General features: G+C 38.3%; 1 protein-coding gene across 3 annotated transcripts in view; it reads right to left on the reverse strand.

Annotated features, from left to right (window-relative positions):
- Slc4a7 (solute carrier family 4 member 7) overlaps positions 1-25,967 on the reverse strand; it is a 90,391-nt gene that overhangs the window by 38,139 nt on the left and 26,285 nt on the right. For 2 of the 3 annotated variants that reach the window (XR_009381412.1, XM_059274198.1), the window contains exons 2-10: positions 24,503-24,584; positions 20,662-20,808; positions 15,644-15,782; positions 14,778-14,938; positions 12,346-12,534; positions 9,353-9,721; positions 6,253-6,368; positions 4,172-4,329; positions 1,948-2,035 (exon numbers count right to left, since the gene is read on the reverse strand). Coding sequence is in view for 2 of the 3 variants with exons in the window: in XM_059274198.1 (XP_059130181.1) it covers positions 1,948-2,035; positions 4,172-4,329; positions 6,253-6,368; positions 9,353-9,721; positions 12,346-12,534; positions 14,778-14,938; positions 15,644-15,782; positions 20,662-20,808; positions 24,503-24,584 (1,449 nt within the window). In the remaining variant the exon portion in view is untranslated. The remainder of the gene's footprint in view (positions 1-1,947; positions 2,036-4,171; positions 4,330-6,252; positions 6,369-9,352; positions 9,722-12,345; positions 12,535-14,777; positions 14,939-15,643; positions 15,783-20,661; positions 20,809-24,502; positions 24,585-25,967) is intronic. The other variant, XM_059274199.1, reaches the window with a different exon arrangement.

The raw sequence follows: 25,967 nt of genomic DNA on the forward strand, positions 1-25,967 counted from the left end.
ATGTAGAGACTGCACTGGAGCAGCAGCACCATGGCTAGCAGGGAGCACTGCATTCAGAGGACATGCTTTCAGTTCCCAGAACTGTTGGGGGGCTCACAACTGTCTGCAACTCCAGTTCTGAGGGACCTGCACTCATATGTGCACATAAGCATACAATGTGAAATAAATAACGAAATAAAGTCATAAAAATGACATAAATTCTCATTAGCTGCAGGAATTCACCTTACCTAGCAAGAATTAGCCCATGATTAGTATTAACAGATCAATCAACAACAAACCAAAGAAAATGATGAGTTAACACAAAGAAAAAAATTTCACGGGTAAATAATTTGTTACAAAGATAAAAATGAATTCACTGCAAATTAATTCATCACAATAATGTCATGTCATGTCATTCTATTTCTGCCATGAAAGTGTTATTTATCCTGAAGGAATAATTATGGACAAAGAAGTTATTTTGCTTAATAAATATTTATTGGTTATCTATTATTTGCTAGTTGCAATGCTGTGTGCTACCAACAAAAAACAAAAAACAAAAACCTGCCTTTCCAGGCAGAACAGAGTTAACTGTTAAGAAACAGAGTTAAGTTAAGAACAGAGTTAAGTTAAGTTAAGAACAGAGTTAACTGTTAAGAACAGAGTTAAGTTAAGAAAGACAAACTTCTAAGAGAGATAACTGTTCACAAAAGAAGAAAATTAAGCAGTGAAGAATGGAGGGATGACAAGAGAAAAATAGGCAGTCAAGCAAAACTGCTGCAGGGGAAGACTGAGAACCCCAGCAACAGAGGCAGGAGGAGGAGGAGAATTGGTGTGAGTCTGAGTGTAGTCCAGGCTACACATCAAGACTTTGTCCAAGAAAAGCCAACAAACCAAATAAACAAAAAAACAAACAAACAAAAAAAACAACAAAAAACAAAACCAAAACAGAGGTGCTATCTGAGGGGAAATCACAGCACAGGTAGAGTGTGCAGGGGGATGGTGAAACAGTACTTGGGGAAACAGAATCATAGCTGTAATATACAGGGGTACAAGCAGCAAAACCCATCCAAGAAACAGAAAGGACGCTCCTATGGCCCAAAGAAAGTGGAGGGCAGGCAGTATCTGAACGCAAGCATGGAGAAGAGAGCAAGGTCCCTGACAACACCAGGAAAGGGTCTGCACCGGAGCTTAAAGCAAATGTGGTGGGTCAGACTTCACCCCAGCATGTGAGAAACTAAGCTAAGACGACTGCCAAGAGCCAGGTCAGGCTGAGCTACACAGCCAGGGTGAAGCACGCTTGGGTTATACAGAACCACAACGCAGAAAAAAAAAAAAAAAAACCTTTAAATAATGAGGCTGTGGATACATGTTGGATCAGGAGATGTTAGACCTACATGTACATATTACTACTGTCAATATAGGTAAGAAATTCCAAAGATAAAAACACAGTAAATCACTTGAACTGCCATAGTAAAGGTCAGAGTCTAAGTAACTGACCCAGATCAGATTTGGTTTGCAGGATTTCTGATGCCCTGCGAGATATGTTGGAATGTCTGGCAAGCACTGTTAGAAATCTCTCTCTAAGAAGCAGAAGTCCTGATCACTAAAGAGTTTACAGTTAAACATGACATCACAAAATCAGGAGAGAGAGGTAAGGAGAAACATCGTAAGGCCCAAGGAAACCCCAAAGAAGCAACATCCTGAAATCTAGAACCAAACAAATTTCAAAATGTCAATGTAGTCAATGAGGTCAAATTAAAAGAATAGCACAAAGTAGATGAAAAACTACTACTATTCCTGAGAAATAGGTCTTAAAACTCTCAACAAATCCATGTGTTAGAAGCATACATATGAAATAAAATAGCATAGACATCAAAGATAATTTTATAAGCTTACTATGAGAGAAAGAAGGACTATAATTGCATAGTCACTGTCTAGCTCAATGGGATTTGACTGTATTTTAATTACCTCATCAGTCATGAGAGTGGCTATGGATCTGCCAATTTCATGGTATTGTGGGGCCTTCCCTGCTGGGCCCAGTAACAGAAACAAAAACCTAAGAAAAGATTAAAATATGCAGATTTTAAAAGAAACAACATATATATATATATACAAATCCAGGAAACTTTTAAAAAATGATTCTATTATAAATACAGAAACAACACTCAGACCTTCTTTGCAATCACCCACAAGAATCAAAATAATGGCAATTCTATTCAAAACAGATCTTAACTGAGTGTGGTGGGCAAGCCTGATACTCTAACACTTGAAAGGCAGAGGCAAAGAGGATCTCAGTTCAAAGTCATCCTCTCAGCTCAAGCTACAGAAGATCCTATTTCAAAAACCAAACCAAAACAAGCAAACATTAGATCATGAAACTATAAAAGGCATTCACACTTAACTCTACCAGTGTTCTCCTTTCCCAACTTCCTTAGTGCAAAACAGTCACTAAGGAAGTGTGTTTCCATAAAAATTTCCATCTTTTATATCCTTCTGGATTAAGCAACTTACTCTGGTCTGAACTGACAAAACAGCAAAGTTGTACAATCTTATTTGGGTCTCCAAGTCACCAGGCTGACCTCAAATTCCTCACTCAGTCTTCCAAGTGCTGGGTTACAGATTTGCAGCACCACACTGTTTCCACACTGATTTCTCTTTTGAAAGAAGGTTCGTGTATCCCAGGCTGATCTAGCACTTACTATGTAGCCAGAGGTAACCTTGAACTCTGGATCCTCCTGCCTCCACTGCCCCCTCTACCACACCTGGTTTATGTAGTGCTGGGGACTGAACCAGGGCTTTGTGCATGCTAAGCAAGCTCTCTGCCAACTGAACCACATTCCTTGTCCCACACTCATTTCTTGAAAGTAAGGTCTGTCAAATCAAATAGTTCAGAATATATCCACAAAAAAAGTCTGCAGTCTGAAACTATTCGTAGCAAAGCTTTAATACTGTAAATATGGCATTTAGTCAAGTAACTTTTCTGGAGGAAGAATTTCCAACTTCTATATCAAACCTGTAACTATTTTAGTGTTCAATAAAAAGTATAGTCATACCCTATTAATACTAGAGCAGATATTAATATCTTAACTATTTTTGTAGGTTACCATACAAAATAATGGGTTTCATCATTACTTCTTCAACCTTATATAAAATATTAATATTTTTATGCAAACACTTATCCTCCTGCTTTATGAAATTTTACATATGAAATAATCAAATAATTTTGCCTCACTTAATAACACTGTACCAGTAGTGAAAATGGAGTAAATATATATAAAATAAGTATATTTCCATCAAACTCCTATTAATTTTTAATTACTAAATCAGTCATGAGAATACATTATCAACCACACCTCTTCATGGCACTGTGGAACCTCCCTGATGAAAAATCCCCCTAAGAAGGTACACACGCCTGAAGCTCAGCACTGAGGGGGCTGAGGCAGAAGGATTGCCAAGGATAGTAAGTCAGCCTGGGCCATACAAGAGATTTCATCTAAAACAAACAAACAAAAAAACTGCTTCAAACAAAAAGTTACTTTCAAAACAAGTCACATTCACAATTAAGTTTCTGATACTAATGACTTGCAGAGATGTCCTTTTCAGGGCCCATGAACTGATTAACATAACTTGCTAATTATTCTTTATGGTCTCAATTTGTACACTCAATGTAAATGAATGGAAAGCCAGAACAAAGAATTCTGCATGCATACACAAAGGATGGGCATTTCTAAAGTGACTGACTGGGGTTTAGAGTGTAGCTCAGGATAGAATGAGAATTGAATATGAGCAATCCCTTCTGGGTCCCCAGCACAAAATGAATCTCAGTGACCGGCTTTGTAAAACAAAAGCTCCTAAGATACCAAGTTTCTTATAAAGATACAAATGAAGAGTTGTTTTTACACAGTATTATTACAGTTGGAGAGGGTGACTCAGACCTATGATCTCATCATTTGGGGGTGTAAAGGAGGTGTCAGAGGCTAGCCTGGGCTACATAGTAAGTTCCAGGTTAGCTGCAGAATGAAACATGGTAAAAGCTGGAGGAAGGAGGATATTTACACTCCAATACTCAAAAGCATTTTGGCACAATGCCTGAATATCAGTAATTAGTAATTCAAAAGTGCCTCTATTACCCAAAGCAAGTATTCTTTCAGTGGGTCCATATGAACCGTCATGAAGGAGAACTGCTTTTTACCTAGTGGGCACAGGGACCTCAGTCAACCCGGAGAGGAGAACTGCAGGAGCCAATCTCACAAACGCAATGATAGGTCTCTCCAAAAAGTCCACTTCTCCTACCAAAACATTGGATGCCTCAGCTCCTGTGGGAATTTTCCTCATGAAATTCATGTCAACCTATTGACAAATAAATAATTTAGAAATATGATTGCTTAGAGATGAATGAAAGAATGACTTTAAAACGACTACTGCCAAACAAAACTTGCAATCTAAAAGATGTATAATGCCAAAATTTCCACAGATATAAAGAACGGAGGAGACAAATACAAAAAGTGCAAGCAAAATTCATCGTCTATTGTTTTAACTACTACTATCTTCATTACTTTAGAGCTCTATATTATCAAACATAAACTTGAAAAATTTTCAATGAATAGACTATTCATTAAACACTGGTGAGGACATACAGTACACAAACTAACAATGGCTCATGAAATTATACACAGTGCTACAACATATTCATTGCATGACTTTCTATTATTATTATTGTTTCATATGTCTTTATAAATCGTCCTTAAAAAAAAAAAACTACCATTTCCTAGTATTTTTCCTTACGTGGAAAAACATGTTGTATACAATGTACATCTATAGCCTTGATTAGTTCACACATGGGACAATGTGTAAAGGAAACTCAGCTGCCTGTGTATAATTACAAAATGGTTACAAACATGACACCAGAGTAGGTGAAGCTCTCATTTATACACAGGCTCACACAGTTACTAAACGACCACTACCAAGACTATCTATTAAGAGATAAAACCAGCACTTACAGCGGGCCTCTTGAGTCCCACTCCCAGTGTGCCACAACTACAGTGCCAGGAGGCAGACTCCTGCCCAACAAGAGACAGGGAGGGTATACAAGAATAGGCCAAGTAAAAAAGTGAAACTGACAGAGGAACAAAGATCAACCACAACTGCCATGCCTAGACAAGATCCACAATGCAAATGATAGTCATTTACTTTTCAGCAACAAAGAATAAATTCCAATTTAGCTAGGAACACTTTCTGAAGATCTGAAACAGAGCACTAATGAAAACAAGGTACGTTAGAAATGACAACTGTAACAGCCTTTTATTGTCTGTTTTTAATTTTTATTGCTTGTTTTTTTCAGGGTAGTCTAGAGCTCACTATGTAACCCAGGTTAGCCACAAACTTGAGATCCTCTTGTCTTGGCCTCTAGATAACTAGGATTACAGGCATATGCCATCATGCTCAGGTGAACACTTTTCTCAAATAGTCAAAATCCCTAATTGCAAGTCTTTCTACAATGTAAGAGTACAAAGCTCCACAAAACTACAATCCAAATCATTTAAACCTTTTTTCAGTGAAGTGTGCACGATTTGTGGACACACTGTGACACAGAATAAAAAGCTTTAAAAACTGAATCCTATTTGATATTTAAAACAAAGCTTTAGAAATAAGTTGTAAAAATGTCAATGTTTCATGAGTTAATAGTAAATTGACAGGCAGCAAATTAAGGTACTTCCCAACCATTAGGAAACTAGGCTGTCACTTGAGCTTAGTGCTGAAGAATAGGGGGTCTTTTTGTGTTGTTGTTGTTTTCTTCTTTATTTCAATTAATTACTCATCAAACAAAATAAATTCATAGGAGCTTTTTGCTGTTGTTGTTTAAACCATGCCTCTATCTACCATGCTTCCCAGTGGCATTCCAGAAGGTCCTGACACCATGAGTCAGTAATTCTGGGATGCAATACAGCCTAGGAAGAAGGCTCTGTCCGTGCTGCAATGTCGCTCCCAGAAAAACCTCTTCAAAGACACCCAGGTTTCCGGTTATCTATGAGCAGGTACAAAGAAGAATTCATACGTTTACAGTGTGTTCTTCTGAACTGCTAAAAACTGTAACCATGTACTTATGGACTTGGAGCCTACCCCAGTTTCTGTCCTAACACTTCACAGGCATCCTATGCAGGTGTGAAAGCACCAGTCTACTAAACAGTTACTGTAAGCGATGGCAACAAAGCAGCACATTCCTAGTTATTTCTCAGTGGGAAAGCTAACGAAAATTTACAATTAATGAATTACCTTGCTGAAGTCAACAGTACTATTTTCTCTGCTTCCTCCACTTCCGTTACCTTTCATTTCACCACTTTTACTATTGTCCAAGTTTCCAGGAGCAGACTGTGGGGAAGCCAAAATCCCTGTATTTAAGGAAATACACAACCCAAATTAGTAAGGAGAAAATTCACCATGTAGCCTGATTCTGCTCATATCCTTAAAGCAATGGTTTATTTATGAAAGCAAATGTGAGAGGTTAAAAAGTGCCAGGTGTTAGCTTCATACCAGCAACATGAATTAGAACACATCAACAGGATGAAGTTGTGTATCTTAATATTTAAAGCATTACCGAATCCACACAGTAGCCTTTTGAAAAGAAGTGAGTCTGTGGAACCATAAAAGATTTGAACTAAGACCAGTCTGATCGCTACAAATGCTTCTAGGTAAAACACTCTGAGCATCTCTAGCTCATGTGAATTGTATGGAACTCAATGGGGCCTAACTTCACCTAGGACACTCATATCAATACCAATATGAATTCTTTGATAAATTCCAAGTGTAATTCAGAAAATTTAAGAGCTACATTCAATCTTCATTCATCATATTTCCTTAAGAACTTTGATTTTGCTTTATAGTATTTATGTCTAATTTCTACTGTCATTCTTCCTAAGAAACCTAAGACCATAAACAAGCTTTCCCAGTATAAAGATTAAAAGTACATAAAGAGATTTAGGATAAATAACACTCATCACTTGTAGTCATTCACTCAACCTCTATGGTTCTCACAAGCCTATCTATAAATTAACGTGGGACTAACATGGTTGTTGTGTGAATTATAAATGATGCATGTTCATGTTAGTACTTAATTCAACAGCAGCCTTTCCTAGGAAGACAGCTTAAAAGCATTGCCTAGACTAATCTATCTTTACCACTGAGAGTTCTATAAAAAGCTCAAATCTCAAAAACTTAAAATCCAAGTTGCATCAACAGATTTCTACCATTAAATACGTCTATTTTTCCCTTAAAAGATTAAAAAAAAACTTCTAGTCCAAGAATATAAACTAATTAACATTCAAAACACTAAACATTTTAAGAGAAAGAGACTGCAATATAATACAATCTACTATTTTACAAAAATTCAGTTAGTACTTGTCAGTATCAGTTGTATGTTAAAATTAGTAATTACTTCTGCAATTTCAAGCCTATCAGATGTACTTGATACATACAAGCATGTTTATTCTTCTAGATGGAGCAATTATAACTAGTGCACATAACTTAAGGAATCTAGGCTCGCTGCTTCAACTCTGGATGTAAGTCTCTGTGATATTAACTTTTCTGGTCAACAGACTGGGGCATTGATACAAGTGAAAAACCTTCCTATAAAAAGCACTGCACTTGATTTAGCCATGTAATTCTCAAATTAAACAATTCTGAAACAAAAAAAAATTTCTAAAATAACTACTTTTTTTTAAAGGTTGACTTAGCATGGAAAAGTTATTAAGATTCCTCATCTTTAACCTTTGTCCCTATGCTTTCAGAGTAGTGTCTCTTCCTCACCCAAGGGGGCTGGGAGGAATTATCCTTATCAGTGGTTTCAATACACTCACATGCAAGAAAATCAAGAAGCAGCTTATTAAAACCCTGGTGACAACTGTGACTGAGCACTAGGCACTACAGACAGTTCAAATGTATTCTACGGGTAATCAAAAGAAGAACATAATGCAGTTTCTAGAATGGCTCAGCCACTAGACTGGATAGCTAAGAACAAGGAGGCCTGTGGAGATGGGGGAGGGGCAAAATCAGTAGGAACAGAAAGAAAAAATCAAGTAAAATTCAATGGTGACAAAGGTAGAAATTATTTGAGATTGCTTGGCTATGCTGGTCATCTTCAACCTGTCCCTTTTTCAAATGGCAGTGCATATTAAGAACATTTCACCTGCCAAGCATGGTGACATATTCCTGTTAATATCAGCACTTGGAAGACAGAGACAAAAGGATCAGAAGCTCAAAGCTAGCTTGCGACCTTGTTCTTAGAAAAGAAACTAAAGCATTCTACCATGATTCTCTCTGAGTAATCTTTCCAAGCCTCAGCTAAGTTAAAAGTCTCTCCTTAATTGGTAAAGTCTCCAGGCTCCTGATACTAATTCTGCTGACCGAGAATCAAGTCAGTCAGTAGCAAACGCAGCTTCCTGCCACTGCATACTATGTCAAGTTCTAGAAGTCCTCCTCTAACTAGCATCAGCTTCCAGAGTCCTGCTAGAAACGGCTAAATGTTCTATGTGCAAATGACAGTTACAAAGGAAGTGGTGACAGCTTACCTATGACTTTTCTCAGTAATTATGAGCTTTATTTTTGTATTTGGAAAACCAACCATTTTAATTTAATCTATTCAGAAAAAACTCCTATCTTATCATAAAAATTCATGATATTAAAATACCTCTGCAGCTCCATAAGCAAGTTTTGTAATCCACTTACAAAACTATATCCTCACCCTGAGCACAGAGCCTGCAGTTCTGATCCTCAGCCTGAGTATACAGCCTGCAGTTTTGTAAAATATCGAGGGAAAGTTGGACTTACACACAACCATAAATAAAAGACAACTGAAGTCTGTCCCAAACTATACCACTCCTCTTGAAATAACGACTACAAGCAATTAATAGAGAATTTCAGTCTTGTCAGAGAGAGAATGGGAAAAACAACATCGCATCCTATCATATTAGGAAGGCTAAACTGTACTACACTCTTTGAAGAAAAGCATCAGACAGATGAAGGGCACCTCACCGATCATTACTATCATGTGTTCCTCATCTTACAAGTAAACTGCACAAGAAAATCCACCCTTCTAAGAGTCACATCAAAAATGTGTTTGCTAAACCACCCAAATATTGTGATCTCTAAAAAAAATTATGTGCTTGACTTATGTATAGCCTTCTTCCTAGTATTTTTATAACCTAAGTTTTAATAACTTTATTCTTTTCTGTAATACACTGTAAAGAACAAAAACATGCAGAAGTCAAATCATAAGCATTATCTACATATGCTGCTCAAGCTATGTGCTGACAGGCATTCTCAGTGCAAGTGACCCAGAGGCAGAAAGCACCACACGTGGAGGACTCTGGACAGTTGCCTGGAGTGAAGTCAACATTCTCCTCATTCTTCTGCTCTTGGCCTTTGAGTGCTTCTATGTCTTCCTCAGGCGGATGAATTACTACTCTGGGAATATCATCCCTGTTGGGTGACACCAGGAGTTCTGGGGCCTGACGCTGACTCTGATGGGAACTTCTGGAGGCCAGGCGACTTAAGCCAGGGCTGGAAGGAGGACTGCTCTGGGGGGTGGGCACTGGGGTAGTACACCTCGAGCCTGCAGGGGTTCCAGCTCTCGAAGAAGGGAGAAGATGACTGAGAAGAAGAGATAAAGGCGATTCTCCTCTCAAGGAAAGGTTTGAGGCAGACAGACCTGTTCGCAAAGAGTGGCGGGAGGCTGACAGGCCTTCGCCTGAGATAAAACAAGTAAGTAAAAAATGATGTTCATTGCATTAGGTAAACAGAGAATACAAAACTCAAACCACAAACCACAAGCTTCAAAGTCCTCTGTGAGGGTTAGCAGGTCAGTCAGATTCTTACTTGTTATAGTGTTACTGAAAAGTTATTCAATTGTGACCAGTTCCGTGACTCAATATGTATTTAAAAAATATGTAAATAGGAACATCTATAGATAATTATCTCTCACAAGATTCCACATTAGCATTACCTAATAAGTAACTTAAAACTGGTATTAAATGTTTGTAACAGGGGCTGGTCAATGCCCTTAAGTACAGTTTAGAAGTACAAAACAAATTATAAAAATTATTTTTCAAGAGAATTAATAGCCAGGTATGCTTGATGAATCTCTTAGTTCAAGGCTAGCCTGGTCTATAAAGCAAGTTTCAGGCTAGCCAAAATTACACAGTAAGGCCCTGTCTCAAAAAAAAAAAAGAGAGAAACAAAGAGAATTATAACATTAAGTTTTAAATCAATATTCCAAAGAACATGTCTTGCTTCTACCATAGTACAGTCAGTTAATCAACGATATACAATCGCTGTATTAGCTGGCTAAAAACAAAGCATTTTAACATTGTACCAAGAGCAATAGGAGAGTAAATCTAGAATATTTCAAAGCACAGGAATACTTATACTTGAAATACCTGATACTACTAGTAAGTGTGGCTTAAAAGAGAAACATTGTTTCTCCTGAAGCTTTTTAAAAACTAAATGGCAGTTGTATGAGAAATGTAACAATCTCTTGTGGCCTTAAGAAATCAAAGCTACATGATCAGAAGATTCAAATATAACAGAAATAAAGAATGTGATAAACCCCTTATTTGTATGGTAACTAAAATAAATGAATAGAAACAACTGTTAATACATAAACAATAATCACTTAGCTTTTAAAGAGCTACATGCAATAAAGTTTATTACATTATAATTATAATGTAACAAAATTAACGTGATAAAAATTGCATTCAAAAGAAAGTAGGCATTGTCTCATGATGAAAAGAAATTAAACTACAAAGAGAATAAAAGGGAAATAAAAGTTTAATAGAGTCCTTGAGGTAAATAAATTTACTTCACCACAGTGGAGAATATACAATAAATGAAAAATAAAAGCAGAAACTATGCCATGTACAACTTGTTTCTAAATTAAACTTAGATCCCTTAAATGTACCACATCATAATTTTAAACAGATTAAAAGACTCCTTAATGATCAAATAAAATATCTTAGACTGAGCTACAAGCAATGGCTGCTCTCAACTTCTGTTACGTTAAGGCCTTACACATATGGCTGATGACTCAGACAACCACTTAAGAGCCATTCAGAGACAGAAAAAGAGCAGAGAAAAAAGCTACTGTGTCCCATAACCCATTTGTCCCAACTTGCAATCCTCTTAGGCTTCTTGTAATGACACAATTAGAGGCAGTGATGACCCTCATAAGTCTCTGCATCTGGCCTTTTTAGGTTCTGTTATCACAGTTCTGTTTTAATAGTCAAGTGAGAACCATACTGGTGTGTTCCTGCTTTGGAAAGAAGATAATAAGGAAAAAGTGGATGGATGTTCAATGTGCAATAGTTTTAAGAAACTGACCCAGCTAACTGGCTATTTAAGGTTGGAGAAGAAGGGAGAAATGGCTTAGTAGTTAAGAGACCTGCTGTTCTTCCACAGGAAGTGGATTTGCTTCTGGCACCCCATGGTGACTCAAAACCATCCTTAACTCCAGTTCCAGGGGACCCAATGCCCTCTTCTGACCTCCTCAGGCACCAGGCACTCATATGGTGTGCATACATATATGCAGGCAAAACATATGCACACATAATACAAAAGTAAAATTTGAAAAACAAAAACACTGTCTCAAGTCCTACGTAACGTGCCACCATCCTCTGAAAGGAAGGGTAGAAATGGGTCTGGGCACCTAGGTTTGCCTTTCTCAATGGATTGAAAGACATCAACTTGTCTGCCATGCATGTAAGATAGCCCTATCATGAAACCTTCCAGAAAGTATATAAATATCTGAAACCAGCTCCCAAAACACTTGTTTATGATCAGTACTTTTAGCATATTTAGGAGGGAAGAAAAAATCTGATATAGTCATAAAATTCAAACTTAGTATTTAGAATTAAAAACATTGAAGTCACAGATCATAATTTATGCCTCTTAAATAATTTACACAAGAAACCCCAAATCAAAACAAAAGCAGATGACTTAGGGTAAGGGATAGTGACTGTACTTATAGATTGCTTAAGGAAAATTTATGACATTTTAGTAACAGTGAATGCTTTTTCTTCATTCAAGTGATTTCCATCTCACACTGGTCTTGTTAGTACAGGCCTATAATTCTAGCACTTGGGAAATTAAGGAAAAAAAATCCAAGTTTAAGGCCAGCAAAGGCTACACAGGTCAGCCTGTGATAGATAATGAGACTGTCTCAAAGAAACAAAAACAAGCAAACGAAAAGAAACACTTTAGAAATGATAACTTTGAATAAATGAAATACCACCTTTCTTGCAACATATATTAATTACAACACACTGGAATGCCATTAGAGAAATGTTAGCAAAAACTGGACACCACAACTTATCTCACCATTCCTTTCAAGCAAGTGAGGGTCAGAATGTTTCTTGCCTATATCTGCAAAAGATCGAACCAAGGGAATCCGACTGGTGAATCTTTTCTCATTTTGATGATGATGTCTCTTCAGGAGAGCTTCTCTCACATTCTCCCTGATGGAGTCATCTAACTGGCCAGAAGCAATCATGTTGTCTAACACCATATCTATTCAATGAAAAAAAAATTAGAGTTATTTTTACTATATAAACACTATGTAAGCATATGCATAAAGACAAATATGAACATTATCCATCCAACAAAAAATAACTAGTGAGACCCTTATTTTACTAAGTAGTATATTTTAAAGAGGTTGCTTTCCTATATAGACATGGTAAATTTAGTCAATAAATGAAAGTAATTAATTCTCTTTAACTAAATATTCAATGGCATGGGCTTCCAAAGACTTCTTCCGACTGCTGTGCCGTGCTAGGAGCAGAGCAGTCACGAAATGGTAGCTCTTACTCTGCCGGAGGTACAAAACCAATGAAGCAGATTAAAAATCCCAGACAAAGTAAATACTGTCAAGAAACAAAAGGAATGGAAGAATGAAAGGACTAATGCCAGTGCTGTTCTGTGCACTACTGTGCATATTTTCAATGTACAAAAAAAATGCACAAAGTTTCAAAAATATATGTATTTATTTTACAAATCTATGTCTATTGCTGACATGTACCATGTGCCTGCAGGAGCCTGTAGAAATTAGAAAAAGGCATCAGATCCCTAGGAACTAGAGTTACAGACAGTTGTGAGCTGCCATGTGAGTACTGGAAATCAAGCTCAAGTCCTCTGCAAGAACAATGAATGACCTTAACCACTGAGCCATCTCTCCAGCCCATGTATAGATTTTTAAGTAATAGCTCTAAGAACAGTCTGGTGGGGTGGCTTTCTTTGTTGTTGCTTTTTTCTTTCTGATAGGGACGGAGCCCTTACACATGCTAAACAAATGCTCTACCACTGAATTAAATCCCCAGCCCTGTTAGAGATCATTTTAAGTCCAATCTTCAAAACTATGAAAAAATTATCCTAAAAGAAAAATGGAAAAACCAACCTAGCAGGTAATTCTTAACACTAGCATAAACACATTCATCACATGCTTGACTGTACTCTCTCAAGGTACCACACGCTATGCTCTAGTGGATGGCAGCACCAACTGGACTCAGTGGGCCATAACAAGATGGAAGCATGAGGGGGTGTGTTGGGGGACTGAGAAGCCGTGACTGGGAAGATACGGTATAGAAATTATCAAGATACACTATAGGTATGGAGCTGTCTAAGAATAAGTAACAAATTCTTTTTTAAAAGGAAAAGCTCTATTTGTGACAACCACAAAGTGACAGTGGGACTCACTGTCCATACTCAATATTCCTAACTCTACTCAGTTTTTCAGTCGTTCATACAAGAATGGGACTTGACAATTTAAAGATCTGCAGCACAGAGTCAAATCTAGCAATCAGGTAAAATTCAAATTATTTATAGTCCAAGAATTACAGTTAAGTTTATGGCTTTCTTAACAAATTAAAATACTTGATTGGTTTTTCTGGGGAGCAATCTTCAGTGATTACACAGTATTACACTTATCTAAAACACACACGACGTTGGTGTTGAGCAACTGTAGACCAAAGTTGTAAAATAATCACAGCTCTCTCTTTCCACTTTTCCACTCTCCCTCCTTATAATCCTTCAAACCTATCTTTTGTTTGTTTGTTTGTTTCTATTGCTATATCTAATGCCAGCCTTACTAATTTATGCAACTCCAAGGAAATAGCTGGAGGTCTCGTTTCTATCACCATCCCAGTTCTGAAAGCACATGTCAGGATCATTCCCTTCCCAACTTAATCACCAAAACTGCCCCAATGCTCATCATATAAAATCAGTGTTTCAGCCCAGTAATTCAAGGGTGGCCATAATCTATCCCTTTTGGGCAAGGGGACAAATGAGTCTAGGGCCTCACACGTTAGCTCAGCACTGTACACACTGAGCTATATTCTCTGCCCTCTATCTTTATTCAAGAAATGTACACCTGCTTGTAGAGCTAGCTGACCTTCCCAAGTCCCACTGTCTACACTTTACTGCAACTTCTTCTTGCCCACACTCCTCCATAAACACTGTCTTTTCTCTTATATACCTGCTCCTTATGTCCAGGTACTCTGATTCTAGAGCTGTATATTTAATGTTCTCACTGGACCTTCACCATGAAAGACTTTCCTTTGAACTCCCAGAGGGCAGACCACATATGCGCTGATGACAGTGGTCCTACTTCTAATTTAACCTGTTAGTCTCTACACAAACCTACACTGATTGCCCCTGCAAAGAGTAGACGTTCCATATACAGTTGTTAAACAAGTATCTTAAAATCACACCTTATTCTTTATTATCTTATACATAAAAAAGTCAGTTTACTATATAACCTGCTATTTCATCGAGAGTACTTGCTCTCATATCCAGCATGACTGTTCCATTTAGGATGCAACTCCTCAATTCAAAGAGACTGTGCAAGGAGAGAGTTGCCACATAGGGTTTACTCCATCGGTCACCACCGTCCTCAACATCCTCTTCAAATTTCAACCACCTAAATGAATAATATAGTAAAATTTTAAAAAATGGACATTCCATTTGTTTATTTTAATGCCATAAACATAAACTTAAACTTGATTTTTAAAAAGAAACAAGAAATCACTACTGGAACAAAATACTACCTCAAATACATTTCCACAAAATAGGCCAATAGTTTACACTGTTGGCAGTCATCAAAACCTGACACCTACATCACATGATAAGTTTGTAGTTTAACAATAAGTAAATAGGTCATCACAGTTTGTTCCATTGTATGATAAATGAAATTTATATTTAAAATAATAATAATAATAATAATAATAATAATAAGCCCACAAAACCAAAACGACAGCATTTCACAATGTAAGATTTTTAACTTCAAATTTGTTCAAAGACATCTGAATACCAACCATACAAACCATTTTATAACATTAAATGAATGCATTCAAGGAAATAAATTGAGAGCAGAGAACAAAAGAAAATTTCCAGGCATTAACAAGGAAATCCTGTAATTTAAAGCACCAGAAAGGTGGCTCATTCTTATAATCCCAGCACGAAGTAAGTAGAAACAGGAGGATTGCTGCAAGTTTGTGACCAGCCTGGGCTACATCCTAAATTCCAGACCAGCCAGGGTTATAAAACAAGACCCTACCCTCAATAAATAAATAAATAAACAAATCAACTGTAACTTGTAATTTCAATTCATAAAATCGAGAATGACCTGGCCGTCTCCTTCCACTCATACTCTTCTCCATCTCTGTAACAGAGCTCATCCATCTCTGTGAAAAGGTCATGGGGAATATGCTCCTCATCATCATCTTCAGTCCCAAGGATGAACTGCACCCTCTGCGACGGTGTGTCTTAACAAAACAACAGTACATACATTTAAGGGTAAGCTTTGAAACTGAAACACTTCTGTTACGTAAAATAGATTTTGGTATGGTATGGTGTAGTGGCTCACAAGTACAATTCTAGTCCTCAGAGGACTGAGGCAAGAAGATCACTTCAAGTTCTAGGCCAGCCTGGTCTATACAGTAAGTTCCAGACAAGCCAGGATTGTACAAATCTTACTTCCAAAATCCAAAAATATACATAGCATATATATTCAAGTCATATATGCGTAGATGGAAGTATTAGATAAAATAGTTAAGATAGCTAAGTTTATGAATTAAGAGAAAAGGAAGCCTTCAAGTTGTAGAAACAGATGTGAAACTTCAAGTTGTCAATATGTGCAGGCCAGCTTTCCTGCTGTTCTCGAGAAATACAACTGTTAGCTGGGGTTTATGTCAGAACCACTGCAGGAGACATACTAACAAAATAGACACTACCTCTTTTAGTAGAAAACCTTAAGGCTTTTAATTAAAAACAAAATCCACCCTGTATTAAATGAGAAGGGAGTTCACACTAAAATTGACACCCATGTAAGCAATCCTCCAGGCCCCTATGGATGCAATGAACAGAATATTTGAAGAGGACAATTAGAGATGTGCAAAGAAATGGCAAACACAAGGAAATGACACAGAACGAGAAATGAAGAAAACAGAAAATTAAGTGATATGGAGACCAAAGGAGGAAGGTCCAACAGGAACCCTCCAGAAAGATGAAAGTGTAAGAACTGGGAGAGTTGATATACAAAACATGTGAAGTTTCCACAGGTGTTGTGCTGAATGAATGCCTAGAGGCCAAAGCAATATTACTGTCCTGCATTCAGGACTTGCATGATTTTTAATGGATTTATTACTAAAGAACTTCTTTTAGTGTTATTCACTGCTACTAGTGAGGAAAGGTTGATTTTTCTACTGTGAGTGAGTCACTTAGTCCCATAGTTTGCAGACTGTTCAGGTTTACTACCTCACAGCCCCACAACTGCAGAGAGACTTCTTCCTTCATCACAATACATGCATGTCATGTGTGCTTGCTACCCCCCCCCCCACACACACACACTGGTTAGGTGTTGCAGGACAATGCTGTATAAAGGTAATAAGACAGGGTACTTCAGCCTTCATCTGAGTCACTAAAGCCTCTCCAGACATGTGGCCAAGGACAGTTATGAATGTGCTCCCCGGCAAAAAAAAAAAAAAAAAAAAAAAAAAAACCTGTAAACTTACTTAAAACATCGACATTACTTGTTTTTAAACACAACTGCGTAGTTCTTAAACATGAGGTTTGTAGATCACAATGTGTGTTGCAAAGGTAAAACATGGACACAGGAACTGGGGAAAGCTCAGCCATACGAGTACTTGCTCTGCATGTATGAGGACCTCAGATCAAATTCTGAGTGCCCACATAAAAAGCCAGGCACAGTCATGCATGCCTGTAACCCCAGCACTGGGAAAGAGATGGGACAGTCCTGAGAGCTGAGAGAACCTGCCTTGGAGCAATAAAGCAGAGAGAGTCGAAAACATGAAGTCACAGAGATCCACTTGCCTCTGTCTCCCAGGACTGGGAATAAAAGGTATGCATCACCATGCCCAGTGGTTTATTTTTTAATTATGTACATATATGTGCGTGTGTGGCATTTGTATGCATGTATATAGTGCCTGCAGAGGCCAGAAAAAGTTGTTGGATCCCTTGTAGCTGGATTTACAGGTAGTGCAGGCAGTTGTGAACTGACTGAGATGGGTGCTTGTCGGGGCCCAGTGTTGGGGTCCAGCCCTGACCTATTGAAGAGTCCCTTGAAGGGGGAAGTGAGGAATTGAGAAATGCTAGATAGGAAATATAGAAGTAGATGAAGAAAAAAAGATATAGAGTCACAGGATAACTTCAGGAGAGCCCTGGGTCAATACCCAATAGCCTCGAGTTTATTCCTAATGGGCTTTTTTTTATACACTAGCAAGGAGAGAAGCAAAAGACCTCCCTCCCCCTTTCAAGATCAAAGTACAAACAAGTGTAGACCCTGCAAAACACCTGGTAACCAGGCCCCATAGCAAAGTATCTTGTGATTTGGCCTTTAAATATAAAACACCTGATAACCAAGCCTTTGCACCCTACTACGCAGCCTTGGAGAGCAACATAAACTCTGACTCTCTGATCTTGAGTCAAACCACAAGTTGGAATCTTTATGAACTCTCACAGGTGCTGGGAACTGAACGCATGTCCTCTGAAAGAGCAGCAAGCTCTCTTCACTGAGCCACCCCTCCATTTCTAGTTTTGTTTCTTTCTTTGAGGTTATTATGTTTTACATTTTCCTTTAGTCTCTTAAGTTAGAACATGGTATCACTGACTCCTATTCCTTCTTTCTAACATACAAGCATCTAAGAGCCTAAGTCTCTAAGCATTGCATTAGGTGCACCTGACGATTTAATTTTTAAAAATAAAAGTACTATATGACCCAGAATACCACTCCTGGGCATATACCCAAAGGACTCTCTACCCTGCTAGAGAGATGTTTGCTATCTTTGTTCATTGTTGATCTAGTCACAATAATTAGGAAATGGAAATGAACCTAGACGTCCATCAACAGATGAACAGGCAAAGAAAATATGATACATATATGTGACAGAATATTACTCAGCTATAAAGAAAAAATTATGAAATTTTCAGTAAAAGGATGGAACTGGAAAATATTATATTAAGCAAGGTCACCCAGATCGAGAAAAACAAATACCACATATTCTCTCTTATGTGTGAAAGGCACTGTGGTAGAGGGGAGGGAAGGTAGATTAAGAAAGAGGGGATACCATAATATAGACAAAACGGGAACTGAGAGGAAGACTATTGGAGGTGGGAAGCTCAAGCAGGGAGTCAGGTTGGGTATGAGGAAACCACGGGGTTAAGGAAGGGTCAACTACAATGAACAGAGTATGAAAAAGCCATATGGAAACCTATGATCTTGCAACCCAAGTAAAAAATACAGTAAGAGGATACAAGAGAATGCATTGCTATAAAAGAACAGGGGACAAACAGCTTGGATGGAGGCAGTGGGATGAGCGAAAAGGCAGGATAGGGAGCGAGCTAACCAAAACTAAGGATGTATGAGGAAGTCTTAAGAAAACACCTAGTTTATAAGCTAATTAAAATAAATACATATTTTCAATAAGCTTCAACAGACGTTCCTTGCATGGGGGGGGGGGGGGGAGGAGATACCTGAGATTAAAGAGCACATATCAGACTTTGGTGTTAGCACACAATATTTAGCAGGCTATCAGTATTGGCTTCATGATCATATATACAGCAGGTTTCCATCCATACTTCTTCACACTTTAGTATAGCACACAAGAACCTAAAGTTCAAGATAGGTGTAGCTGGGACACAGCTGTAATCCCAAACCCCAGGAGGACTGGCACAAGCTCAAGGACAGCCTGACTTGTAGTGAGCCCCAGGCCAGCCTGAGCTTCAGAGAAAACCGTACAGTTCATGCAGCTTTCTCAGAAAGCACTCACTAAGATACCAGTGATGTCGCACATGTCACCTAAGTCTTCCTCAGGATACACTGAATCTCAGGACCACCTAATTGTCTATCTTTATACAGTAGAAATATATAGTTTTCTCTGTCCTCTGCCCATATGTAAATACCTTTTGTTTTCTGAATTCCATTGGCACTCTGCTTTTAAATAAAATAAAAACCTGACCTTCTAAAGCCAGATGTGGTGATACATGCTTTTAATCCCAGTTCTTGGGAGGCAGAGATAGGAAAATTTCTATAAATTCAAGGTCAACTTGATCTACATACATAATGAGTTCCAGAACAGTCAGGACTACATAGAGAGACCCTGTCTCAAAAAAACAAAACAAAATAAAACAAAAACAAAAAAGGATGGAAGGGAGGGAGGAAGGAGGGGAGGGGAAGGAAAAGGAGAAGAGGGAGGAAAGAAACTCTTGTCTTTCTAAACAGGCAATACTGACAAATCAGACCACTATTTCTTCCTTAGGTAACCAGGTAATCAAGGGATTAAAATCTTCTAGCCAAAAATATAGCTTAAAAAGAAACAAGAAATCCAGGTATGGTGACAGACACCTGTAGTCTCAGCACTGAGAGCCAGAAGGAGGAAAACAGCTGTAAGTTCAAAGCCATCCTGGTCCACACAGTAAGTTCCAGGCCCAATAGGGCCACACAGCGAGACCCTATCTCAAAAGAACAGAAGTGTCCAAGTAAAAAGTGCAGTGCTCTCCAGCTTTAGTACTGCAGATGTTTGCTTCATGTACAGTCAGGCAGTGAAGTATATAAACAACACTAATTTGAAAGCTAAATGACAAGAACCAGTGTTTACAATTCAAAGTCTTAAATAAAAAGAAAACAAGGGTCCCACTACCACCACTACCATTTATATCAATGAAGCCTTAAGCTACTAGCCAATACTCTTCTTATAAAGAAAAAAATCCTATGGGACGAGAAAATAGTTCAGTGGTAGTATGCTTACCTAACATGCAAGAAGCCCTGGATTTAATTCTCCAGCAGGCAGAAAGAAGGAATGGAAGAGCAAAAGGGAACAAAAGGGACAGGGAAGGGACAGGAAGAGAAATGAAGGGAAAAGAAGAAACAAAGAGATGAGAAAAAAAAATCTTGGTGTCACACACACCAAGTGTGCCTGCATTCAGAAGACTAATAAATCTGAGGCCAGCTGGGCTGCTCCGAGATGCCTTACCTCAAAAACAAAACAAAAAACGTCCTACTTTTATTGGCTCCTCCCAATGTGCCCAAATTATTGTAGATATATAGTTAAGAAAGGAATGAAGTGAAAGACATGATACTTCCTAGAAAAAAGTTTAAGCCATCAGTGGAGGGCAACTTCTTCCTACCATAAGAAGGAGACTCCCGTCCATCTTCTTTATCTGAGTCTTTGTCCTTCTTTCTCCGGTGGTGATGTTTGTGCCCTCGATGCTTATGACGCCGACGACCCTCTTTACTAAATGGTACGTGAACACCAACATATACAGCTCGGTGGCCTATTAAAAGTTTTAAAAGTGTATTATTGGTTTTACCAAAGTACAAGTATGAAATTCAAGAAAGCACATCACACTTTAGAAACAAAGAATTGCATGTAAGCTCATGATGTCAACAATGGTCGTCTTCAATGATATATTTTAAAGTACTATGTTACAGTAGAGCTCTGCACTACTAACTGATAATTAAACTAAACCGAAAATTAACTAGCCACATAGATTACTGGTGTAAGTATCAGTTTGTCATCTAAGGACAATCAAGAAAAGCTAGATATACCATACAATATAGAGATAAATTTATTCTACCTTAGAAAAGAGTGGTGACATATGTACCTATAGTCCCAGAACTCAGGAAGTTAAGGCAAGAAAATTTAGATTTCATGGTAAACCTGGCCTCTTAGATGAGATTTAAAAGTGCACTTGACCCTTATCAACTACATTTGATCCTCATCATGTCTATTCCCTACTTGCAAATCTGCTGGCTCAGTAAAATTTTGTTTTAATTTCCAAACTAATACTGTTGTCATGTGTCAGCTGTCAAAATATTAGTGTCAATTAAGTAAATGTAGCCTGGTGGCACAGTCCATCATCCCAGCACTCGGGAGGCTGAAGCTGAACTGTAAATTCAAGGACGGCCTGGTACATTAGCTATTTTTCTCACACTACCTTTCTGGATGCTGACATCAAACAAGGAGAATTTATTTCACTTAGTTTGAGGGGATATGTAAGTCCATCAAATTCAGTAACACATGACAGCAGACACACCAGGCTCTTGCTCATATCTTGACAGATCAGGAAGCAAACAAAAGCCTAGCACTCAGGAGGCAGAGGCAGGAAATTCAGGATAAAATGCAGAGGGGAATTAAAAAACTCTGCTAGCTAGTGTTCTCCTTCTTCCTTTCCACTCCAGTGTCTTTCTTCTTCTTCCTTTTCTTCCATGCTGGGATCCCAGGCCATGAGATAGTCTTACTCACATTAGAGATAGGGTTTCTGTCCTCTGTTTAAACTCTCTAGAAATACCCTCATAGACTGCCCACAGTGTGGAGCCTCCATCATTCTAAATCTACTCAATTTGACAATGAAGGCTAACCATCAGACCTGGGCTATATAGTGAGTTCCTGAGCAGACTGAGCTACACAGCAAGGCCTTGTCTCAAAAAAAAAAAAAAAAAAAAAATTAAGTAACTGAACAACTTAAAAAAAAAAAAACCAGACTCCTAGAAACACACTGAACTTATTTGTTAAAATATCTCCTCGTACCTAAGCATTCTGCCTGGCATACTAAGAACTTGACACATCTCTACAGAAATTAACTGAATTATCAGAAAAACTATACTAGAAATTACAGATTTAAAATTTAATTACTCAACACTTCTTCATGGATGACAGGTATGTTTTGGAGTTAAAACTGAGTTTATAGTAAACAGTGAACTGAATACATTTAAATGGCTTTCTGTACTTATGTGAATTATATCTCACTAAAGTAAAACTTGTAAGTAAACGCAGTGATTTTACAATTTTATTTTAGTGAAATTGAAACTGGGGAGTCAATTCCCATCACTATGTACTAAGATTACAATCCCATGGGCCCAGCTGGCACTTGGCACACCAAGCCAATATACCAAGATAAAAATAAATTCTATGAGTTAATAGCAGAAAAGCTAGAAAAAGTAAGAATATACTAAAATTCAAGGATCGGAAGACAGTCTGTTTCTTCTGCTTTTGCCTTTGGTATCCTCTGTTATAATACATTACACAGGTATTCTTAGACTTTTAAGTCATTTTTAGTCAGGTGTCTTACTCATGCAAACATAACCCAGCACTCAGGAGGCAGAGGCAGAAAATTCAGGATAAAATGCAGAGGACTCCATTTCTCTCTCTCTCTCTCTTTTTTTTTTTTTTTTTTTTTTTTTGGTTTTTTGGGGTTTTTTTGAGACAGAGTTTTTCTGTGTAGCTTTGCACCTGGAACTCACTCTGTAGCCCAGGCTAGCCTCAAACTCACAGACATCCGCCTGCCTCTGCCTCCCGAGTGCTGGGATTAAAGGCGTCTGCCACCACCGCCTGGCCTCCATCTCTTTTTTAACAGCAACAGATTATGAGCCTGATGTAGGACTGGCAATTTTTTTTTTTATTTTATAATTAATTTAATTTTACATATGAGCCACAGATTCCCATGTCCTCCCTCCTCCTGCCACCCCCCCCCCCCCGCCCTCCCCCCAATCCATCCCCCATTCCCACCTCCCCCAAGGCAAGGTCTCCTCTGGGGATTCAGCTCAGCCTGGTAGATTCAGTTGAGGCAGGTCCAGTCCCCTCCACCCTTCACCTAGGCTGAGCAAAGTGCCCCAGCATAGGCCCTAGGTTCCAAAAAGCCAGCTCATGCACTAAGGACAGGTCCCAGTCCCATTGCCTGGGGGCCTCCTAAATAGTTCAAGCTAACCACTTATCCAGAGGGCCTGATCCAGTTCCATGGGGGCTCCTCAGCTATTGGTTCATAGTTCATGTATTTCCACTAATTTGGCTATTTGTCCCTGTGCTTTTTCCAATCATGGTCTCAATATCTCTTACTCATAGAATCCCTCCTCTCTCTCGCTGATTGGACTCCTGTAGCTCCACCTGGGGCCTGGCCATGGATCTCTGTATCTGCTTTCATCAGGACTGGCAAATTTTAACATAAAAAGTCCCTAAAGTGTCTATGAAAACTTTGCCATGAACACCAGTTTAGCCAAATGTTCCACATTAACTCAACAATAACACGTGGTCTCATATCCACAGACATGTTGCACAGAGATGGGTATTACTGCAAACTGAGGGCCACTGTACAAAGCACAAACCCACTCACTCACTCCTCCTCCACTGTCACTGTCATGAAACTAGGTCAGAATGAGAAACTCATACAGATTAAAGGAGACTAGGGAGACATAACTAAAGGTGCTACAGATTTTACACTGTGTCAACTGGGTCCTTGGAACAGAAAAGGCCGTTAGTAGGAAACTAGTGAATTCCAAATAAAAGCTGTAGCTTAGGAAACTGTAAGTAAACCATTTTCTAGTTCTCCAGTGTTAACTTCTGTATTTTCACAAATGGTATGATTTCAAAATTAATATTCTTAACGTTAGATGAACCTGTGTAAGGTGCACACAGAAATGTTCTGTACTGTGTATGCTGACATTCTATAACTCCAAAACTATTTCCAAAAGAAAAGGAAGAAAAGGAACTATCTAATAAGATTTCTTCCCATTTAGGGAGGACAAAGAGCTCATTTGTTACACAATTCTAAGTGGTGGTTACTGTAGCACCAATGAAATGAGCAACTGATGACAACTAGTGACACTGTGGCTTAAACTCCAGTACTCTGGCCAGTCTACCCAAAGTGTGGGAAATGAGCACAGTTTGTAATCATTACCTTTCATTTTCCCAAGTAATGGCAACTATCAATGAGGTGGGAAAGGCTTTATGAAATCTATCTATGCCAATAATTCAACAAACAATAAATTATCAGGAGATAGTCTGCCCATAGATAAGAATATCTTCTACACTATTATTCATTGCACTACACTAGAAAAGCATTCAGTCTTCTAAACAAATACTGACCCCACAGCAACATTTCCAGAAGCAGTAAGTAAAACTTAAGAAAACACTGACAGCATCAGTTGCTCATTTCCCTGCTAAGCATAAGAAATTATTTTAAATGAACTTACTTTCTAGTTCTTCTTTTTCAAACTTGGTGTTCACAGTTGAGCTAGTTTTGCCAAGATCTACAATGGCTTCCTCATCAGGACCCTAGAAACAAGACATTCTGCTTTACTATAAACCAATGCACATATTATTTCAAAGAACCAAAAGCAGATACCTTCTCACAAAATGTTCTGAAAGCAACTGCATCTTTTTAAAAGTGTTTATAAGAACTTTTTAAATTCACAATTATGCCAGGCGTCAGTGGCGCACACCTTTAATTCCAGCACTGGGGAGGCAGAGCCAGGTGGATCTATGTGAGTTTGAGGCCAGCCTGGTCTACAGAGCGAGTTCCAGGGCAGGCACCAAAACTACATAGAGAAACCCTGTCTTGAAAAACCAAAAGTTAAGAATAAAATCAGCAAAGAGCTGTAAACTATTTTTTTTAAAAAAAAAATACTACATTTATCCCCAATAAAACACACCCAAGGCCAAAGGTGGGGTGGGGAGTGGGGGGTGGTAATTGATCTTATGTGAAAGGAATGCTGTCTTAAGTGTCAGAGTGGAATGCTTGTTTTGACATTTGCTCCAAAATCATAAAGGAAAACAACCATTGCCATGGATTACAGATAAACACAACACTGTCCAAAATAAGTGGTGAGCTCAATGTGTAGTACCATATTTACTTGTAAGTTAACAAACAGCAAAAATTAGAATGGTTCATTTCCCTACAAAGGAAAAGCCAAAATTGTAACCTCTAGGGAAATTCTGGCTTATTATGTGAACACTCAACCTTAATCAAGTCTAAGTTTCAAGCTGCTCCCTTCCCCAGCTCTACAAAAATATATTCTGTAAACACTTGTATTACAAAATAGTTGGTACCATGTTAAAGGAGGTTGTAGCTTATACTTCCTTTCTCAAGTCCTAACAACTTTAAAAGAACGTTGTGATCACCATCATCTACACAGTATAAATGTATTTGCTCTGTCAACACATGCAAACAGGTAACACACCATCTCTCAAAGCCTGGTTCTGGGTTTGAGCACAACCACATTTGACTCTCTGAACCCTGCATAGGCTGTTGTGCCAGGAAAGATTTGCACAACTTTAGCAGTGCTGGCCTGCGGTGTAAGGCTTTTCCATATACTCACAATAAATTAACAAGCTGTTTATTAGCTTTCCCCAAATTCTCACTATCTAAACTCAGAAACAGGGTTGGTCTGCTTGAATTTTCAAATAAATTTCTTGCTATCCCAACTCACTAGCTAATCCACCAAATTCAGCACCAGGCATAGCATTCCAAGGAAATAAAAGTTTTCTGTTATCCAGGCTTACTTTCTAAAGCTAGACACCCAAAGAAAACCTCAAATAGATCTCCAAATTGGCAGTGTTCAAGTCAATTCAAAGAAGTTAAATGACTTGCTGTAAGAGGCTGTATGAACCATGAGACAATTCCACACAGTAAACTGAGAAAAGAGACACCAGTTAGTC

This window comes from Peromyscus eremicus, chromosome 9, assembly GCF_949786415.1.
Source record: "Peromyscus eremicus chromosome 9, PerEre_H2_v1, whole genome shotgun sequence".
Lineage (NCBI taxonomy): Eukaryota > Metazoa > Chordata > Mammalia > Rodentia > Cricetidae > Peromyscus > Peromyscus eremicus.